The 19,635-nt window shown below is 35.5% G+C and overlaps 1 protein-coding gene across 2 annotated transcripts in view; it reads right to left on the bottom strand.

The window, feature by feature from the left end:
* luzp2 (leucine zipper protein 2) overlaps positions 1 to 19,635 on the bottom strand; it is a 157,170-nt gene that overhangs the window by 74,263 nt on the left and 63,272 nt on the right. Inside the window, exons 2-3 of one of the 2 annotated variants that reach the window (XM_072380007.1) lie at positions 7,798 to 7,918; positions 673 to 743 (exon numbers count right to left, since the gene is read on the bottom strand). In XM_072380007.1, coding sequence (XP_072236108.1) covers positions 673 to 743; positions 7,798 to 7,918 — 192 coding nt within the window. The remainder of the gene's footprint in view (positions 1 to 672; positions 744 to 7,797; positions 7,919 to 19,635) is intronic. The other variant, XM_072380008.1, reaches the window with a different exon arrangement.

Here is a 19,635-nt window from a genome sequence, read left to right as displayed (position 1 = left end):
GCAGTAACAACTGTGTCTAAAGTACAAAATAGTACAAAAAAATACTAAATTAAATTATTTTACAAACTAAGTTACATAGTAAATGTGAGAAAACTAGACCAAGAGACAAATAAATAACGCTGGAAAGACCTGAACTGTCAGAAACAGTTCTGAAATACAAGCTCCCTACCAGAAGCATTTTTTTTAGAGATAAAATGCTGTTTGCTTCTGGTGGAAATGGAGGGGGCCGAAGAGGATAGGACTCGCTAAAAGACTGTGGTTCCTGATCAAAATGCAGCTCAAGCAATGCCATTGTTGATTGTTGGCACACCAATAACCACCATGTGGCTACAAGTGTAGGACCCTGACTACCCTGATGTTCATATGAATCAGGACTTTCATTCATGATTTCTGAAAACAAAAGAAACAAAAACAAAAGATTTTTTTGTAACTTGTTATGTGCCTTAATCTTGTTTTCAGTAATATTATTGAAACACAGACCAGCCAACATCTCCAGCTTCACACATCTATACTTGATCTGACACAATTTTTACTATTATTGTCATAGAGAAATGTCATTGATCATCACCAGTTTACTAACATGTTGATGATATTCATGAGAAATGTGGCACTGGTTGTAACGTCTAAACCAGGCATGAGTTGACAATTGTGTCACGCATGAAGTGAATTTACCTCTGTTTGTGGCTGAGCTCCAGAATCCTCTGCACATCCTTCTTGGACACTGTCTCGTCATTTTTAAGTGACTGAAAGAGAAAAGAAGAATCTGTTGTTCCAAAATTAACATTCCTTCAAAACACAACCCAAAACAAAAACACTAGATGCACAGTGGTTTAACTGCATTGTAAATGTTTCATAATGTACTCAAGATTTCAAGTTCCTTCAAACAATACCTTGTTAACAATGTGAGTCATGATGGACCCAAATGCAGAATGTTGTAACACAATGAAAAAGCTTCTAACTGATACAATGATTGAGGACAGTATTATTAAATGAGCAGCAGATGTGAAGTGTTGTCGATGCCCCCCTCCTAAATTATGCTGCTTTTAACAATGTGCTAATCAATGTCCTAATGAGGGTACATGCAGATGCACAGATTGGGTTCTGCTGGTGCCTAAGCAGATGCCTGATGGGTAATTATAAATTAGTTAGTTCTCCTATTTCCCTGCAAGCCCGATGAGCTATTTTTATTTGTTACAAGTTTAAAAGAAATGTCAAGACTTCTAAGGTAATCTCAACTCAAAATGACAGTCAGTTTGTCCTTAAATTGTGCTTAAAATTACATCTTTGGCAATCTCCATAAAGCCTGTTTCTTTCTGTCAGACAGGAGAAAACAGGCTCATCCTGAGCCATTTTATTCTCTTTATGATCTATGATGGTTTGTCACTAGCTGTTGTTTGCTTCACTTCTTCTCAGACTTCCGCCTCAACACTGATTCCAGTAACCCCCTTGTATGTGCATGGCGGAACAGGGATGACCCAAACAATATAAATGTTCCAATGGCTTACAGACTGAAGGCTGTTGGACACTGTTCAACATTTCTTCAGCTTTTTGTCTTTGCTCCCTGCTGCTGACCATCTGCTCTCATCCCTTTTTACAGGCAAGGTCTCAAACAAGCCTTTTGGGTTTGATGTTACTTTGATTTGTACCACCTACTCCCTCCGCAATTCCTGATGGTGGCGGCCTCTTTCAGCAGGATAATGTGTCTTGCCATACTGAAAATGTACTCAGGAATGGTTGTGAAACATCACGAAATGTTCACGATTTGATTTAGCGAGCATAGTCCAAGATTTCAGTCCAATCGAACAACTGTGGGATGTGGTAGAAAAACAATTCTGATCCACCTCATAACTTGCATGATTTATAGGATCTGCTTCTATCTCCCAGGTGCCTGTTTCACAGAACCAATTTAGGGGTCATGTGAAGTCCACGCTTCAGTGGGTTATATAATGGCATGGCAGTATGAGGGGCACCTATGCAGTTTTTGGCTGGTGGTTTTAATGTGATAGCTGGTTAGTGTACAATGACTCAACATAACAACCTCTTTTCAAAATTAAAAAAATGTGAAGTCAGAACAGAGATTCCTTTTTGGTGCATTCAGTGATTTGTATCCACAGACAGAGAGCCCAGAGTCTAATGGACATGTTTATACTTTTACCTGCATCATGTTAACGGATGCTAAAATCTCAAACAACAGCTTTCTGAAAGCTTTGCTTTGTCAGCTGAAAAAAAATAGGTTTTGATAATGTTTGCAGTGTTGATCATTTACCAGTTTAATATTCAAATGATAGAAATCTTCATTCACACACTCTGGTCACAAGAATAGAGGGTACAGTTACTCATTAAAGAATATGACAGAGAGCAGCTTCCATTCATTACAATGTGTCAACACACTCAAGCTGTGGTTAAAAACATGCTTGAAATATATAAATACATAACCTAAGTGTGAATTCTCATGAACAACTGATGTGATGCAAACATAAATTCAAGTCCATGTAGGGGGGCAGGTAAAAATGGTGATTAAGTGGCATAAATGCATGACCTTAGTCCTATGTCAGTTCTTGACTGTTTGTTGCTCTATTAATTACAGTGCAATCTAACTACTGTATAAACACTCAAAGTTTTGAAGTAGTTCTCTTAAGTCTCTTTTGTTGGTAAGACTTTTTGCTTCTGCTCCACTTTAACTCAGATCTCACACATCACACTTTATACTTACCCCTATTCGTCTATTTCATGTTTTCCACACAATGCCAATACTTGGCCAAGCCACACAGACAAATAATAGCTACCCCAGGAAATTCAGCAACCCACCTTCATATTAATTTAGTAATTTTTGTTACAATTCAAAATATGGAAATTTTATTTTATGAGTGTTCTTTACCTTTTAATGTTTCCTGTTTTGTTTTATTTACACGCTTTATCCTATTTTGCTTTTGTTACATAAAGCACTTTGGATTGCACTTATAATTATGGAGCGAGATAAATAGATTAGAGTTGAGTTCTTAAACCGCCGAGCTGTTTACAACACAGTTATTCATCACCCTCTTTTTCGCTATCACATGACGCAAGTACAAGCCCTTTTAAACAAAGGGTGCAAATCAACTGCGTAAAAAAAGACTCCCTTGTTCAGCCACTACTGTTTCAGTGTGGTAACAAAGACCAAACAGAGGCAACTCCTTAGTGAAGTGTGTGCTTACAAACTGCAAGCTAGTATTTACTGGCCAGAGCAGTGTGTCCCTCAATGCTTGCTTTCCCTTACTCACACAGACTGTTACGCCTCCATGACTACCTATGTTGCTGGCTCAGAGGAGTATCAACAGTGGATCAACATAACTTCTCATTCAGCCTTTGTACTTTCACATGATGCGCATCAAAGACGCATCAGTGTCGAACCAAAAAAGGCTGTGTGAAAAAGGCTACATGCACATCACAAAGCTCTCTGAATGCACACACCGAATCAATACATAATCCAGGAAGGGAGGAAGTCTTCTTGGGCAACACAATTTAGTGTTTCCGTCACTATATTTAATAACATTTTACACTCTTTTTGCAACATATTTTCAAGAAATCCCTTGGTACTAAGCATTAGCAGCCTTACGCTGCACCTGCAGTCAGAGACGGAGGATCTTACGCTGATAAATTATCATGGGGATTAAAATATGAACATACTCTATTCTGAAAACTTTTGGAGAATTATCAGGTCTTGTTATGGATGACACTACCCAACAATTTACATTATTGCAGCTGAAGCATGCGTCAAATAACCAGTTAGTCAAGTGATAGAAAATTTGTAAATTATACCCGAGGAGTCTCACTGAAAGTATTTGTCACTTACTATCTCTGCTCACCCAAAAAACAGTGTCCAGACTCCAGGGGGAATTATACCTTCCCTTCATGCATGTCCCCACTCCACTAAAATGATGTATCAGAACATAATTGCCAAATACAAAATTAATCTCTTGTACAATTTCTTGTCCATCAATAAATGTTGATATATCTTTTCAATTGTTCTGTCCGTTAACTTTTGTTAAGATCAATCTTGTAAAATGTCTCAGATACAGTTTTAAAATCCTAGACTTCTGCAAGATTATATTCTGCTATCTAACTTATTTACCTTCGGTCTTAAAAGGCAACTTTCAATTTCAAACCAAGCCAACAGCCGTGCATTATAGAATACATATTGAATGAATGCTCTCAAACTAGTATGGGAATAGTTTAAAGATCAAATTATTTTTCTAATACAAGACTAAATTAACATGTTGATTGTATTCTATGTAGGTCATTCTTATAGTAAAGTAAAAAAAAATAGTATAATAAAAAAGACATACAATATAGTATACAATCTACTGAACAAATGAGTTACTAGTGGCAGCCTGCTGCAGTAGCTCTGGACATATTGTCTTTTTTTGTTTCTTTCTTGAGATTTTCTAATGAGCTTTTTTCCGCATTTTTTTTTGCGGTGCTTTGCTACAGGAATGATTTCTGCTGGTAACTGGCACTTTTTTATATCTGTTATGATGCATAACCATGGAAACTGGAGAGTTGTTTGTATATGGGAGCAGCTGACTGAGCTTTCCAAAGCCAAAGTAATACCTAAAATGAGATCCAAAATTCTGATTATTTGAAGAGAAGATGTCAGAGATGCAGAGCAGGAACAAAACAGAGAGATAGAAGTAAGAAGTTTAAACTATTTCTTCCCCTGATCATGTTGGGGAGTTCATTGGTGGATACAATGGATTAGTTTGGAGCCCTGATGAGGATGCAGCAGAATCATGAAGACAATATAATATTTTATTTTATTTTTTTATCTGAAGATTAATATATTTAATAACAATTTATATCACAGAAGATTAATTCCTTTTGAGGGATTCAAAAAGTATTTCTGAGTTAGACTGAAATGAATTGAACTGAAATCATCAACAAACTTGTACCTGCATAATGGGGGAATAATCCAGTATATGTGTAAATCCCCTTAGGCTATGTCATTATGACTTTGAATTTAAACCTCAAAACACCTACTTAAAACCCAGTTTACCCCTGCTTTACAACAGCCCTGGAGCTGCTGCCCTGGAGCTGCTGTAAAATATAAATTCACAGTCACACAAACTTTAATTATCGGGGTTGCTGACCTGCACCTAGAGGGCACCTTGTTAAGAATATAAGCACTTGCATCATCTTTTCCAGAAACATGGTATGCTTTTCCCTGTTCACTCGATTCTCTTTTAAAAGTTGATGATGTTTATGGAGATGGTGTTTTGCCCCCGAAGAATAGATTTGTTCCACAGCACACTATTTTAAAATCCAACTCAACCTCTGCCCTGCTCAACGTACTAGAGCAGGGCCCAGGGCGAAGATAGATGCCAACCTAGCTACCCTGGAGTGAGTAGACATCAAAGCCTGCCCCCTGGGATGGTGGTGGCCAGACTACATAAGAATTGTACAGACACATGGGACATCTCTGCAAACACACACCAGTGCAGAGGTGAGAATATCATTTGTTTAATTATTGATCTTCTGACAATTCTGGTGGAACACAAATTTTGCCTGAAGCCTAAAAACATCAACAAGCTCCATTGAGGAAACTATATGTCAGAAAGACTGAAACTATGGAATTCTAGACAGAAAAACACAGGCAGTTGACACACACTATTTAAACGTCCAAGTTGAAGCAGGCTTTGTAAGACCACTGTTGCACAGAATAATGTAACAGAAAAATACTAAATGATTTAAAATATATGAATGCATAATTGAGTCTCTGTTCATTTCTTGTTACTGCCGACAGCTGTAATGAAGTTGACCTATAGTGAATGGTGGAAAGTATGTGCTGCATCCAGTATGGAGATAATTGTCATATATACAAAATTCTCACAGTATTACAATATCTACTGAATAATGAGGAATAATAGTTGATAAAATGTCAAAGGCCAGTAAATGGCTGGACCAACATCGCCTTGCTAAAGTGGTAATCATCTTCATATTCATTGACCAAAGATTGCCTTTTGAGACAAGTTTTAACCTTATTATAATGCAAAACCACAACACAGTAGGGGTTGTAAAATATATTTTCGCATCATTTTCAGGCTAAATTTAATTAGAGCAAATATCCTTGAAATTTCATGCATATATACTGATATGCATGTACACTGAGTTTGGGGTATACACAATCAAGACCATATTGAGATCTTTGCTTTTTATTTTAAAACAATGAAAAAAATGAAACCTGCAAGAATATACAGTATAAGGGGAAGCACAAAATTATTCAAAGGAGCCAAAACATGATTTCAGAAAAAAAAAAAACAGTACAATTTATGTTAACTTGGATTTAATTTTTGCTACTCTAACTGAATATAGTTATATATTCGTTATATTATAGCTCAGACTGAACAATATATTTAGATACAATGTAAATAAACCAATTTTGTGTTTCATCCATCCATTTTCTATACCCGCTTAGTCTGTCTATCAGGTCGCGGGGGGGCTGGAGCCTACACCCTGGACAGGTCGCCAGTCCATCACAGGGCCACACAGAGACAAACAACCACTCACACTCACTCCTAAGGACAATTTTAGAGTTACCAATTAACCTAACATGCATGTTTTTGGACGGTGGGAGGAAGCTGGGTTACCCGGAGAGAACATGCAAACTCCACATAGAATGGCCCTAGCTGGGAGTTGAACCTGGAACCCTCTTGCTGTGAGGCGACGGTGCGATCAATTTAAGGGACAAAATTCTTAAATATTTTTAAGAAAAAAAACACGGACATTAATCCGCTGTATTTTTTATTTTTTTATTAATTTGTAATTTTATCATTATCATCATAGTTCATGCGATTTTTGAGCTGCAACCATCGGTAAACCTGTCTTTTTCCGTGCCTTTAGATGACAGTTGTTGTAATTTTGCAGCTATATAAATAAAACTAAATTTAATTTTGCTGTCTCTTGCACAAAGACACAAAAACTGGTATTGCATCCCCTATCTTGGGGTCTGGCTTTAAACAATGCACAACAGAAGACAGAAAAGGTTTAATTTTTTTTCTTATAATTAAACTTTTTCCACATAACTTACAGTTTCCCATTTTAAGCTCTCTGAGGATGAGCAGGGAGAAAGGTCAAGTTGGAAATTTACAGACAGTAACTTAATAATATAGCTATGCCTTTAAAATTGTGAATAATTGTGTCTGAAGTAAAATTTGTGTTTCTTCTAAATTTCAATATCTTCATATCTTTTTATTATTTATTTTTTGTCAGTCAACAACTTCAGACTAAATTGTTTGAATTGCATTAATGGCTGAATGTAATTCACATAACTATGAATCAGAAGTTCATGTCCCCATATAGAACAATGTTGCTATTACAAGCATACTTGCTAGAACAGCTCTTTGCCCAACTGTCCTTTAAGCAGGGTATTCATGAGTGTAGCTACAGTTCAAGCTGTTAGAAGTAGAGGAATGGAATAATGTTGAAATAGTCACCCTCTAAAGTTTTTCTTTCATTTTTCTGCTTCTGCAAAGGTTTTAAATTATGCTATGATTTGTTTACTTAAGCGCTTTCTTTCCATTATTCAGCAGCTGCATTTCTAGTAATACGTTACTTATGTAACAAGAAGATGGGCTTGCTAAAATGAAAAAAAACACATCCACATCAATATTTAATAATGTCCAGTTGGTTTACAGAAGACTGATTGAAAAACAAGTGAGATGGAAAAAAAACAGCCTGAAAAATTACCTGAGGCTCAAAACTCACCACCGAATAAGACTTCTATTGCTGCTGTATCAAGAAGAGAAAGAGGGAAATTCCAACCTGAAGGTTGCCTTTTATGCTGTCCAGTTCCTTTGATGTCTTGGAGAGCTGATGCAGGATACTGCTTCGTTCACTGAAGACTTCTTTTAGCTTCTTTTCCAGCCCATCATAGCTTTGTCTGCTGAGAAAAGAAGAGAGTGACATTTTAATGTTAAATATCTGCCACTAGCTGAGAAAAAAATCACTCTTTATTGGCACCCCTAGGAGAGACATGTACTTTGAGCTGGATTAAAGTAACCACTGTAAAAGTTAAAGGGTAGAGTAACAAGAGAGAAAACTAATATCTACTTGGCTCAGTCCTGGCGTGAATAAGGAAATAACTTCAATCACTTTCAATCAAGCAATTTATTGTAGGTTAATTTTATAGATATATCTTTTGATCTGAGATGTGCCCCTGGATTTCCATCTAAATATTCATGTTGTCTACGCAATTAGTGAGAGTAAAATTCTACTGTGCATGTTTGCTGAATCTTGTTCTTCTCTGCTAAAACTTAACTTCTTCTGAACAATACTGCTGACGAATTTTTGACATTTATAACTGAGCATCCACAAAGGAAAAACGGACTTAAATGCAACTTCTTTATTTCTCTGAAGTATCCTGTTATGGCTTTTACTGTGAATTGGTATCATATAAATGATCTAAAATATATTTCTATGTTATTTCATACAATGGCTCATTGTTTCCATAAACTGTTATTTACTTTTTTTTCTTCCTCTAAATTACTAATTGTAATTCCCAGTGAGCAATCAGTTGCTAATGTTAACGAGGCCTGAATCTATGTTATATCCAGCTAGATTTAGTTTTGATTGTGTAAGTGGAACAAGTTGAACATCGGATTAATTAGATAAGAAGATAGATGAGATAAAATAATCCCATTCAGATAAACTTGATTTTAAATGGTGCAGATAATTTTTTTGCTACATACGTCAGTGCAAAAATGGAGGTCAAGATGAAATATCTTAACATTGAGATCTGAGGGTCAATCCCACTTAGCCTATTCCTTTTCATAGAATAGAACAGAAATAGAATAGAAAAATACTTTATTCATCCCCCAATGGGGGAAATTCAAAAAATGTTCATGTTGAATGTTTAAGGCAAAATTTGATTTATAAACAAAAGTGTACTCTAAATACTTAACGTCTTACAACAAGGAGCAAAGACAATGCAAACAATTCAATCACAAGCATCTCCATTGGGAATGTTTTCAGCAATTAAATGTTTTTTCTTTTTATTGCACAGGAAATAAAAATGAATGAAATTCTCTGTCTTTCCAATTAAATTTTCCCTTGTAAATTGGCATTGCCTGCATGCAGGAGATGAGACTGATTACCAGAAAAAAACAAGTTAGAACCTTAGATAAAGGATCAAAACCCAACCCATAGCATGTTGAGGAAATGTTGAGGAAATGTTTTTCTTCAAAACAAAATTCAAAAGAACAATAGAATATTCCCTACACATTTTCTTACACAGACATACTTATATATACACTACCTACTATATGCTTAAGATAGCAAAAAACATATGTGCTAATCCCACATTAAACCTTTTTTTTTCATACAAATTACAACAGATTACCATGAAATTACTACGCATTTGATCATCCCATTTATGTAAAGAAAAAATGTATAGTGAAATGCTTGTGGATACAGCCCATAGTGATCCCATGTTATTGTGACTCCATGGCTTCGTTTCAACCTGGGCCATCATCCAAAGACTCTGCACACATCATGTCATAGATCCCAGCAGCAGATCATACACAATAACACATAAATCACTGATAGAAAAGCAGCACCTGGGAAATAAATAAATAACACGGCATACTGACTCCCACACTTGACTTGCTACCATATGGCATTGGCGGGAAATTTATTACAGGTTCAAGCAACAGGGGAAGATAGGGTGAGAGAATCTTCCCAATCTGTCGAGCTATTTATTACCCAATGGAATAGGCCTTTAGGTATCTGTGAAATGAATAAGACTCATAATTTGAGCCCCACTGACACAAAAACATGTATACCACAAGGTTCTTAGATAAAGTCAGCCTTTCTTCTACCAAACCAATTCATGACAGATTGCTCATTACAGCAAATAAATGGTAACAGCTGCAAGATTGTACCATGACCTCCAAAAAGTCCAGTGTTCTAGCAGGCTGCTATAGAACAAAGATCCCCCTTTTTAAAGCCAGTGAGATTAATGACGATAATGATGACTTCATTGCCTGACAAAAAAAGGCTTATGATCAGAAATGGCACCACCAGGCAACTGACTATAAAGCACTGGTGATGGGATAGTGAAATCTTTCTTTATGGACATCTGCATATTGAAATGAGTCCCTGTTTTGATGAAGCTCATCAAACTGAGGGAGGGGGTGGTCATTTATAGGATCGGATTATTGAAGACAAACATTTTTTTACCCTTGGAGTCAAAGCAGGTTTCTGAGATATATAAGGCTGAGCCTGCAGTGTGAAATAGAACTGCTGAGGCTAAAGGAAATGCCACTGATACAATAGCCCGCATCCAAGCAATAGCTCAATAAAGGAAGCCAAGTATGTGGTATCCAATCTCACAGAGAAAGCTGCATGAGTCCATCTGATTACAAGAGCTGGCCTGTAAATACTTTTAATGGCAGATACTTTTAGTCCAGCCTCTCTGGATATTATCATATAAACTCTTAAGTATTTCAACACAGACAGTCTATCAGTGATAATTTGCATTGTAAAGCTGTGTCCTTGTTGACCGCCTGAACAAAAAGCAGTTTGAAAATATACTGCAGCTTTAAAACATACTACTGTGTAATAACAGAAGTTGACATGGACAAAACTTGCACGAACAAGCTTTTTTATGCTGCTACACAATTTTTTCACAAATGACCATCAGTTTGAGCGCACTAAACTAAAACAATATAAGCACTCACAGTTAAAGCAACTTTTATCTATCTTATTTGAATCCTTGACATTTCTTAGACATCAAGGGAGCTTATTGTTGTAATATATGTTGAATGTAGGAGTAATGAGCAAATGTAAAGACCTGAGTGATTTTGTTTAGGCTTGAGTTGGAGCATCTCCATACGGCTAGACTTGTGGAATGCTTCCCTTCAGTATGGATACCTATTTTCATGGTGGCTCCGACCTGCAACTTGCAGGATTTATAATGGGTACTGGTATTATTTTGATGATTACTACCTTTTAGAGTCTATGTCTCAGTGGCTAATGTTTGATTTGACAGAAAGATCAGCAGTATAGATTTGGGTCAACCTATAGAGACCTCAAACCTTCCTCCCCTACAGGGTACAGGAGAGAAATATGACTCATGAGTGTTTCCAAATTGGACAAAATCATTAACAAGCCACAAAAACCTCTTGAGGGTGGATGGGAGCACCGCTTTGCAAGTTTAACACCCAGTCATCCTAACAGATGCAATTTTCTCACTTCAAATGTATTTGCTCTTACAACAACTAGGATCTGCAAAAAAAAACACAACCCATGGAGTCAGTTTTGGAAGAACTGTCAAAGGTGTAAGGCAGGGTGGTCATGATGAGTATATATTAATCGTAAAAAAAAAATCAAATCTCACGAGAAGGAAAACAATTTAAGAATATAACAAGTTTTAAAGAAAAAAATTGGAAACAAACACAGAATGGATGCTAATGACACAGCTGAGAGCTTTATGAAATTCTTCATAGTTAATGTGGGTCTAAGGTTAGTATCAGCCCTGCTTGCTTTTAACTTCTCTCAGCATATGTCTCGACACTCAAGGACTCATTATTCTCTATATTATATTAAATCCTGGTTATCTTGCTGTACCCACCTATCCTTGTTAATCACTAGGACCCCTAACCTTCTCATGTTTCTTTCTTTAAAGATGCCACAAGGGATGGGGAAATAACTCCCCCACATTTGTAGAGACAAACAAAACTTAGTACATCACACAACATAAAGTCAATGTATGATGACATTGAAGATATTGTTGACCATTGTCTGATTAGCAATTAGCTGCAGTAAACTTAAGGATCTTGAGCGTGTACCAGCAAGTTGAGTAACCCAATATCTCCCCCTCCCCAACATGAACGCTGCTATTTTTGGAAATTCTGCAGGAGACAGACAGCAGTTCAGACAAGGACAAATTATAGGATTCCCCTGGGCTCAGTGTCTTTGGAGGCCTCTCCCCTGCCAGACCTGTCATTTTAATACCCGCCCACAGCAGCATCTATGCTCCATCAATCACTCGTTGCAAATGTCAACTATGTGCATAATTCAGTGACCATAATAAACAAACAGACAACATTTTAGCATCTAATGCCTCCTTGTCCTGCTTGAACACAGAAAAGTAACTTTCCGACCAAAAATTACTCTCGCTTGCCTTTATTGTTTGATTTTTAAAGGCCTGATATCAAAACAAATGTTTCCCAAAGAATTTCAAAAATAATAATTCAAATTGATAATATATACATGTACATGTGAGTCATATCTGACTTTTTTTTCCAAGTCACAATTCAGTTTAAATCAATAAAAAGTATTTTTAATTTAAATTTCCATTTAAAGTCAAGTTCTGTCTAGGTGTTATGTGCTGTCTGTTGCTTCCTGGTTTCACAGTTTGTGTCGGGGCCATAAAATATGGCACACATAAGAGTAACATAATTGCCCCTCAGTGTTGACAGCAATCTCATAATGAGGTGGCTGATTTGTAAAAGCCTTATTTTCAGTAGGCAAAATCATAATTATCAAATGTGCTCACAGAAATTATAAACTTAACTCAATTATACATAATAATGTTGCAACAGCTCCGATATTTCTTTGGAGTGTGATATTTGAAATGCAGAACAGTACCTAATAATGGTTAGTAGTTAAATTCAAATTCTAAGATAGCACTGCTGTATGCTTAAAAGTCACATCTGAGGTACTTATTGCATGAACACATGATGAAAGTGGATATGAAAGATTGAGTCAGTATTCATCGGTCACCTCTGCTTTCAAGACTTGGGCTAATAAATAACAACCCAAGCAGGAAGTGTGGCGCCAGTGGTATATATGCTAATGCACCATCCTATGTGCCTGATTGTAGGATCAAAGTTAAATATCTATTATTTTACAAGGCAACAGCCTCAAAAACAAACAGCTACTGAGCATAAACAGAGTTTATATGCTGTCATGCAGATTATGGGCAGACAGCAGTTTATGTGGTACTTCCATTTTCAGGCAGGATTAATTACTGTATGCCATTAGAAGGGAGCAAATAAATAGTTTAATAAGTGGGACTGCCCAAGGCCTGTCAGTGAATTAATATATTCCTCTAGCAGAGCATGACCACCATCCAGCATCTGTAAAAAAGTCAGCAATGTTTACCAACTGTTGTATAAACAAGGTAGACAGCAGGGAATATTAATTTCATGCATGTCAGGGGATGTCTGACACTAGAGCTTCCTTAATTGTTTGGTGAGGGAATATCATGAAACAACGGGTGATGAGGAAGCCAATTTTACTATCAATAAAGGTCAAAGCAATGTAGAGACCTTGGATGCCTCAACAATTTAGGCATCCAAGGACATAAACTGTATATATCCACTTGGAATTCTAGGAAACCTATGATACCTCAATGAGACTTTACAAAATCATTTAACTAAATACAACTATACAGTATACAATGGGTCTTTTGGGAATACCTCATATGGTCGATGGAATCTATTTGTTTGTGGTAAATTTAGAATGTCACCACCTACTTTCCATTTTTTTTCTTGGAAATCTGTGCATTTGAGACCTTTTCAGACAAGAGAGGTTCCTCTTAGTCTCAGCTGAACATGTTCCTGAAAGAGAAGGACATAGGTGTGGTTCTTATGCAATATGACTGCGACATATATTGCATGAGGTCTTGTATTGGATATTGTATATTGCATGAGGTTTTGTAAAATTAAGTTCCCATGACAATTAACATCAGCTGCTATGGTTCCATAAAATGTACATACAATGGATGGGAGGCACTGAAAAGTTCATTGTAATAAATAAATAAATATATTGTCATTCATTCATGTCGTTCTTTATCATGAAGGTTGTATTGTACATATAATAATAATAAATGTTAAATGCATTCATTTTAACACCATTTTGCAGTCCACTCTTTGTTTGTATTTTAGATAAAGGGGAGAGGCTGCCAGATTACGATATAAGATTTTTTTTAGAAATGAGAGAACATTCATCTCAGTATTTTATTTGCTAAGATGAGAAATGTGCTGAGAAAAAAAATGTATTAAAAAAAATCATACAGCTAGAAAATACAGCCACTGTAATTTCCAGAGTTCAGCATTTAGTGACATGAAATTGCCAGAGCTGTACAGACCAAAACATATTTTTGTACCTGACTGCAAACCTTTTTCTTTTCTGTTAAAAAGTTTGGCATTTTAACAGTTAGCCTGTAAGGGACCGCTTTAGGATTGGCCATTCAAGTGGCCATTGAAGGGAACACATTAACGTGACTTCTGCATTGCTTTCATGTCTATCCCTTGGTGGCTGTCGCTTGACTTTGAACAGCTCTTTTACTATCTAATGACAGAGTCTGAAGGATTTCTCTGTAATAATAATAATAATAATAATAATAATAATAATAATAATAATAATAATAATGTAATTGGAATTGTGCATGTTCAAAGTGACACATACATGCTACTTTGTCCAATCTTGTGAGAATGCTGCTGCAACTTTCATGGAAAAGTGACCACTGACATTATTAATACTCTAGCTAGTATGAAGATGATAAGAACATTAAACTGAATACTAAGAACTGAAAAGTTAATAAAAAGATACTTCAAATCTACTTTAAATTTAACTTGCCAAACCCTGCAGTAACCTAGAATAAGGTTGAACAGAGAAAAAAAAAGGTAAGTGTATTGAGTGCAAATTAGTGATGCACTGAAAAACAAATGCATATTGATGAAGACATTCCATACTGTGAGACATAGAATTAATCATAATGCCTTCAGGAACACATGAAATACTTTTCTGTCATAAATAATTCATTTTAATATCATTTGATCATCTAAATATATCAATGGGGAAAAAAAAACAAGTTATCTATAGTTTTCTCATTTAGTAAAGACTAGTTTTTGTTTCAATGAATTACAATAATTATGGATATCTAATTTTGTTTCCTATGACACACCTTACAGCATTATGTAATGTAAACAATGCAATATAAACCAGAGCTTACACTGTTTAATATAGTTAGTTTATTTTGTTACTGAACAAATAATTCTGTGAAAAATGAGGGTAGTTAATAGCAGACTGATATACAATGAATGTAAAACATTTTTTTACAGTTTCAAGTTTTCCACATTTTGTCATGTAGTCTACAAGTGGATGTAATGTTTTATGTTTTCTAATCAACATATATGCAATAGATTCATAGATTCCCAGATCCAAAAGAACACACACCCTTCTTCTATGAGAGCATGGTACACAGGGATTTCATGCATTCAGATACTGAGACACCCACTGGAGCTTATCTGAAGAGACCTGAATACGGTGGTGTAGTGTGCACTGGAGATCATTCCTGCCTGGCTGAGCTGAACCACTTATGTCAGGAAAAACATGAGAGACTTTCAAAGATAGATGTGCCAAGCTTGCAGGGTCTTTTCTAAGGAGACTTTAAGCTGCAATTGATGTGAAATGCACTTAGCTTTTGTCCAAGTTGTGAATCTGTTGGCAAGCATACATACATATGCATTTACTAATATTTTTTCATTGAGATTAACTCAGACCCTTTGGACCTCAAACATCCCACAAGTCAGTTATTAACTGAGCTACAATTGCATTGTACCTTTACACACAATTATTGTAAAAAAAAAAAAATGGAGCTACGAGCACTGTACTTAGAAAAATTAAATTACAGTGATGCACATCAATTTTACACATGGGGAATAAACACAAATTTCCTTAATTCCACCTGTTTTAAGATGAGATGAAAATTAAGAGTATTGAGAAAATATATTCTGTCTTTATGTTTGGAAATAACCTGGTAGATAGTTATAAACTCTGGTTTATCATGTCAACTGTCCACCACATATAAACTGATAGAAGTTTAAACACTATTATAAACTAAAGTTCTGCAAAATTGCGATATGAGAGTGCTACAGGATCCCTCCAATCGTCCCATCCTCAAAAACTGAGTCCCTTAGTAGTTATGTACTTTCACACCAAGGGAGATATTGAAACAGAAAAACTTAGCATATTAAAGTAATAATTCAGTTATTACATCGAGGTTCTTTTGTGCATATGTCAATGCCACTTTCCTTCACTGTATCACTCTCTACATCTCCTAAGAAATAATACTGGTTATAGATAAGTGCTACCGGTACATACGAAATGTGAGAGCACATGAAAAATATGCATACATAAAACAAAATACACAATAGAAATGAAAAAAACTGGTTATACAATTCAAATAACAGATTACAGAATAATGTTGACGTTATATAGTCTTGAGTTTGACTTGGAAAATATTAATCTTTTTCTCTTGCTCAGTTTTACATTAAGAGAAAAATTAAATTCAGTTTATTTCTCTATTTTCCGCTCTGGTTGTGCTCATCAGACAATCATCTGTGCTCACTCCACTGTAATGAAGAATACAAACTATTTTAACAGTGACATCAAACCCTCTCAATCAAACTTGTGCATGCCTGGTAAAGCTGCAATTTCAAATTAACCAAAACTAAAGCCCTTTTAACATGGCTAATTACACATTCATATAGTGTTTGTTTCCATACATTCCACCTGTATTTCAAAGAAGACATTTGGTCTTAGAAAGATGCTGATTTTCTGCTTTTGAGTCTTTTTCAGGTTGATCTATGATGTTGGAGTGACTCATTCTTACTTCATATGGCAGAGTCTTCCATCTAGGGACCAATACCACACAAATTACTGCTTTAAAAGCATCCAAGGAACCTCTTACGGCTGCCAGCATCAATTAAATCTGGGACTTGAGTGTATCTAATGCAATTCCACCCATCACTGTTTTTTTTAAGCTGCTCAACGCTGAAATTCTAGCTTTGGTAATTGTTGTGCTATAATAAATCTGGACTGAAAGGCTATTTTACCAGACAATCATTGCTGACTCCTATGTTTTGACATCTAATCCAGCTTTGTTCACAGTATTGGGTGCCACAAGAAACAAGGTGCTTTACAAAAAATCTGCATCCTCAGGATAGTAACTTTACAACTATAATCCTGGATGGTTGTGTATTAATTTGTTGGAGCATAAATGATAGTAACAGCATACTGTAACAAAAGTGGCTAAGACACAACATATGAAATATACATTGTAGTGGCAAGAAGGCTAATGAAAGGAATACATGTGACATGATTAGACTTTAAAAACATTTGTCTGTACTTTTATCTTTATTAAAACATAATGTGATGATATAAAGACAGTGGATCCTCAGAATCAATGTCAGCCAAAAAAAAACTCATATAGAGACAGGTGTCTTTGTCAAAACTAATGCAAAACAAATCTTAAAATAAAAAATGCCATCAAAATATACCATTGCACATATAAAGCATCCAAGAGAGACAGCAAAAAGACACAAATTATGCATACATTATGCATCAATCCAGTTCAAACTAGTATTTGTTATTTAATCACCCCAAACCACTTTAAATTTTTTTGTATTTCCAGAGTCAGACTGTGTAAAAACGCCAGGATTTTATTAAATTTTTCATTCGGTGGATACACAACAGGCAGTTAGTGGATCATGAGGAGATATTTCTTCAGTTTGACCAAAAAAAGTAAATTATTATAATGCCTGACTAAATCTTTAATGTTTCAACACTCATTATTTTGTTAAATGTGGGTTTCTGATGGGTTTAACCCCAGGAGGTTTGTTAGCAGAAATCACAATTGCATTAAGGAGGATTTCAGCCTTAGGGAGAGACAAAGTACCTCTTTAAAATACATCTAAGTGGAATCAACCCTTCACTACATGCTACATGTACCAGGGACTCTTTGGTAAATGTCAGATGACCATACCAATGAGGGCAACAGACAATATTTCTGGGCTTTAAGTGTAGCAGGAGATATTAAGATTTACTACTATCTACAGCCAAGGTTTATTTGGCTGTAGAGTCACTTTCAATTAAAAAAAAAAATGCTTTTGGATGGAGACCCAGGCCAAGACTTTGGTTGTACTGAGCACTTTTTGTCATCATCAGACAATTGTTTAAATCATAACAGTAATGCTTTTGTCATCCTTTTCGCTCCACACAACAATCTACATGCATGCAGCTAAATCCTGCTCAGGTGTAAATGACTCAATACAAATGGAAACCAAAAAGCTTCTCTAACCAAAAGCCTTGTCACTTGTCAATGATGTTGGATAACAGATATTTTAAAAGCAATCAATCTGATTAGTAACTAGTTACAGTAACTTAATATGTAATTTATATGGGTATTGTTCAGTTACCATGTATTAACAAACACGTGTACTTGAAAATGTGAGAAATAAGTAAGTGTTGATATTGTATTGTATATAACCTCTTCAATAACTTATAATCTGAAAGGCTGTAGGCTAATACCAGAAAAACAAAAAACAATATCTAGTTTACAACATTTTATTGAAAGTTTTTTTTCCAGTAAACATCAAATCCATTGTGTGGGGCTCAATGCATCACAAGTAGTAAGGGTTTTATTGGTACACTTACCTAAAAATGGCAATTCTACAGCTGCTATTGGAAGAATCTTATCTATTTTGTAAACAGCAACATACTGTATTCATTTTCCCTTGAAGTAGGACCTTCAGCTGAGTTGAGGCTAGAGCATCTCCAGTGTTGTGGAGCTGTGCTCTGCCTGCAGGTGTTTCTTCGGATCTGAGTTCTTTTCTGCTGACAGACACTTATTATCACCCAGGCACAATATGCATTTCACAGTGAACATGTGCTTACTAATAGATTCAGTATGTACATATTGAATCTGTTGGCATGCATACATACATACACATTAATTAGATTAACTCAGACCCTTTGGACCTCAAACATCCCACCAGTCAGTTACCAACTGAGCTACATTTGTATTGTACTTTTACATACAATTATTGTAAAAAAAACTAGCACTTTTAAATAAGCTGAAGCAGAACCGCGTCGAGCAGAAAAGAGTCAGAAAATAAATGGATGATTGGATGGACACACTTTAATTTAAATTGCTTGGTTAAAATAATTGCAACTAAAAACTGAATCAGCATTACATTATGTGAAATGTAATGTGTTCATTTGACATTAAATTTAAGTAAGCTTGTATCTGAATGTAATATTATAAAAGTGATTTCAGGTGCTCTTAAATTGCATTTGCTTCATATGGAAAATTGTACTCTCAATACTTTCAAATTCATCTCTAATTAATTAAATTCTCATAACTAAAAGTCAGTTCTTATATCTAAATTCATTTTTTGCTAATTCAGTTTACCTTTATATTCAAAAGCTAATGGGCCCAACATGGAATAAGGGTAAACAAAAAACAGCTGCTCCAAGACGGATCAGTGTAGCAACTACATTTATTAGACACTAAATAAGTGGTACATTGTGCAGTCTAGCAGTTCTGCATGTAATGTATCAAAAGTGTAAACAATGAATTTTTTGTTTTCACATTCTGCAGGAAATCTTAATGCATACCTATATCAAGTATTTATTTACAAAGATAGAATACAACTGAGAAAATCCATGATCTTGAAAAACAGCTCTTTTCTAAAAAAAAATTGAAATAAATAAATGAATAAATAAAAAAATTCTATGGGTGTTCCTCTGCTTCTTTGTCTCATCTGACCGATGGCTAACAACTTGGAAACTGGCAACAAGCAGGCAGAT

Source organism: Leuresthes tenuis, unplaced genomic scaffold (assembly GCF_036924035.1).
Source record: "Leuresthes tenuis unplaced genomic scaffold, fLeuTen1.0.hap1 SCAF_2, whole genome shotgun sequence".
Lineage (NCBI taxonomy): Eukaryota > Metazoa > Chordata > Actinopteri > Atheriniformes > Atherinopsidae > Leuresthes > Leuresthes tenuis.
The sequence above is the reverse complement of the archived record's forward strand: the minus strand, read 5'-3'. Positions and strand labels throughout refer to the sequence as shown.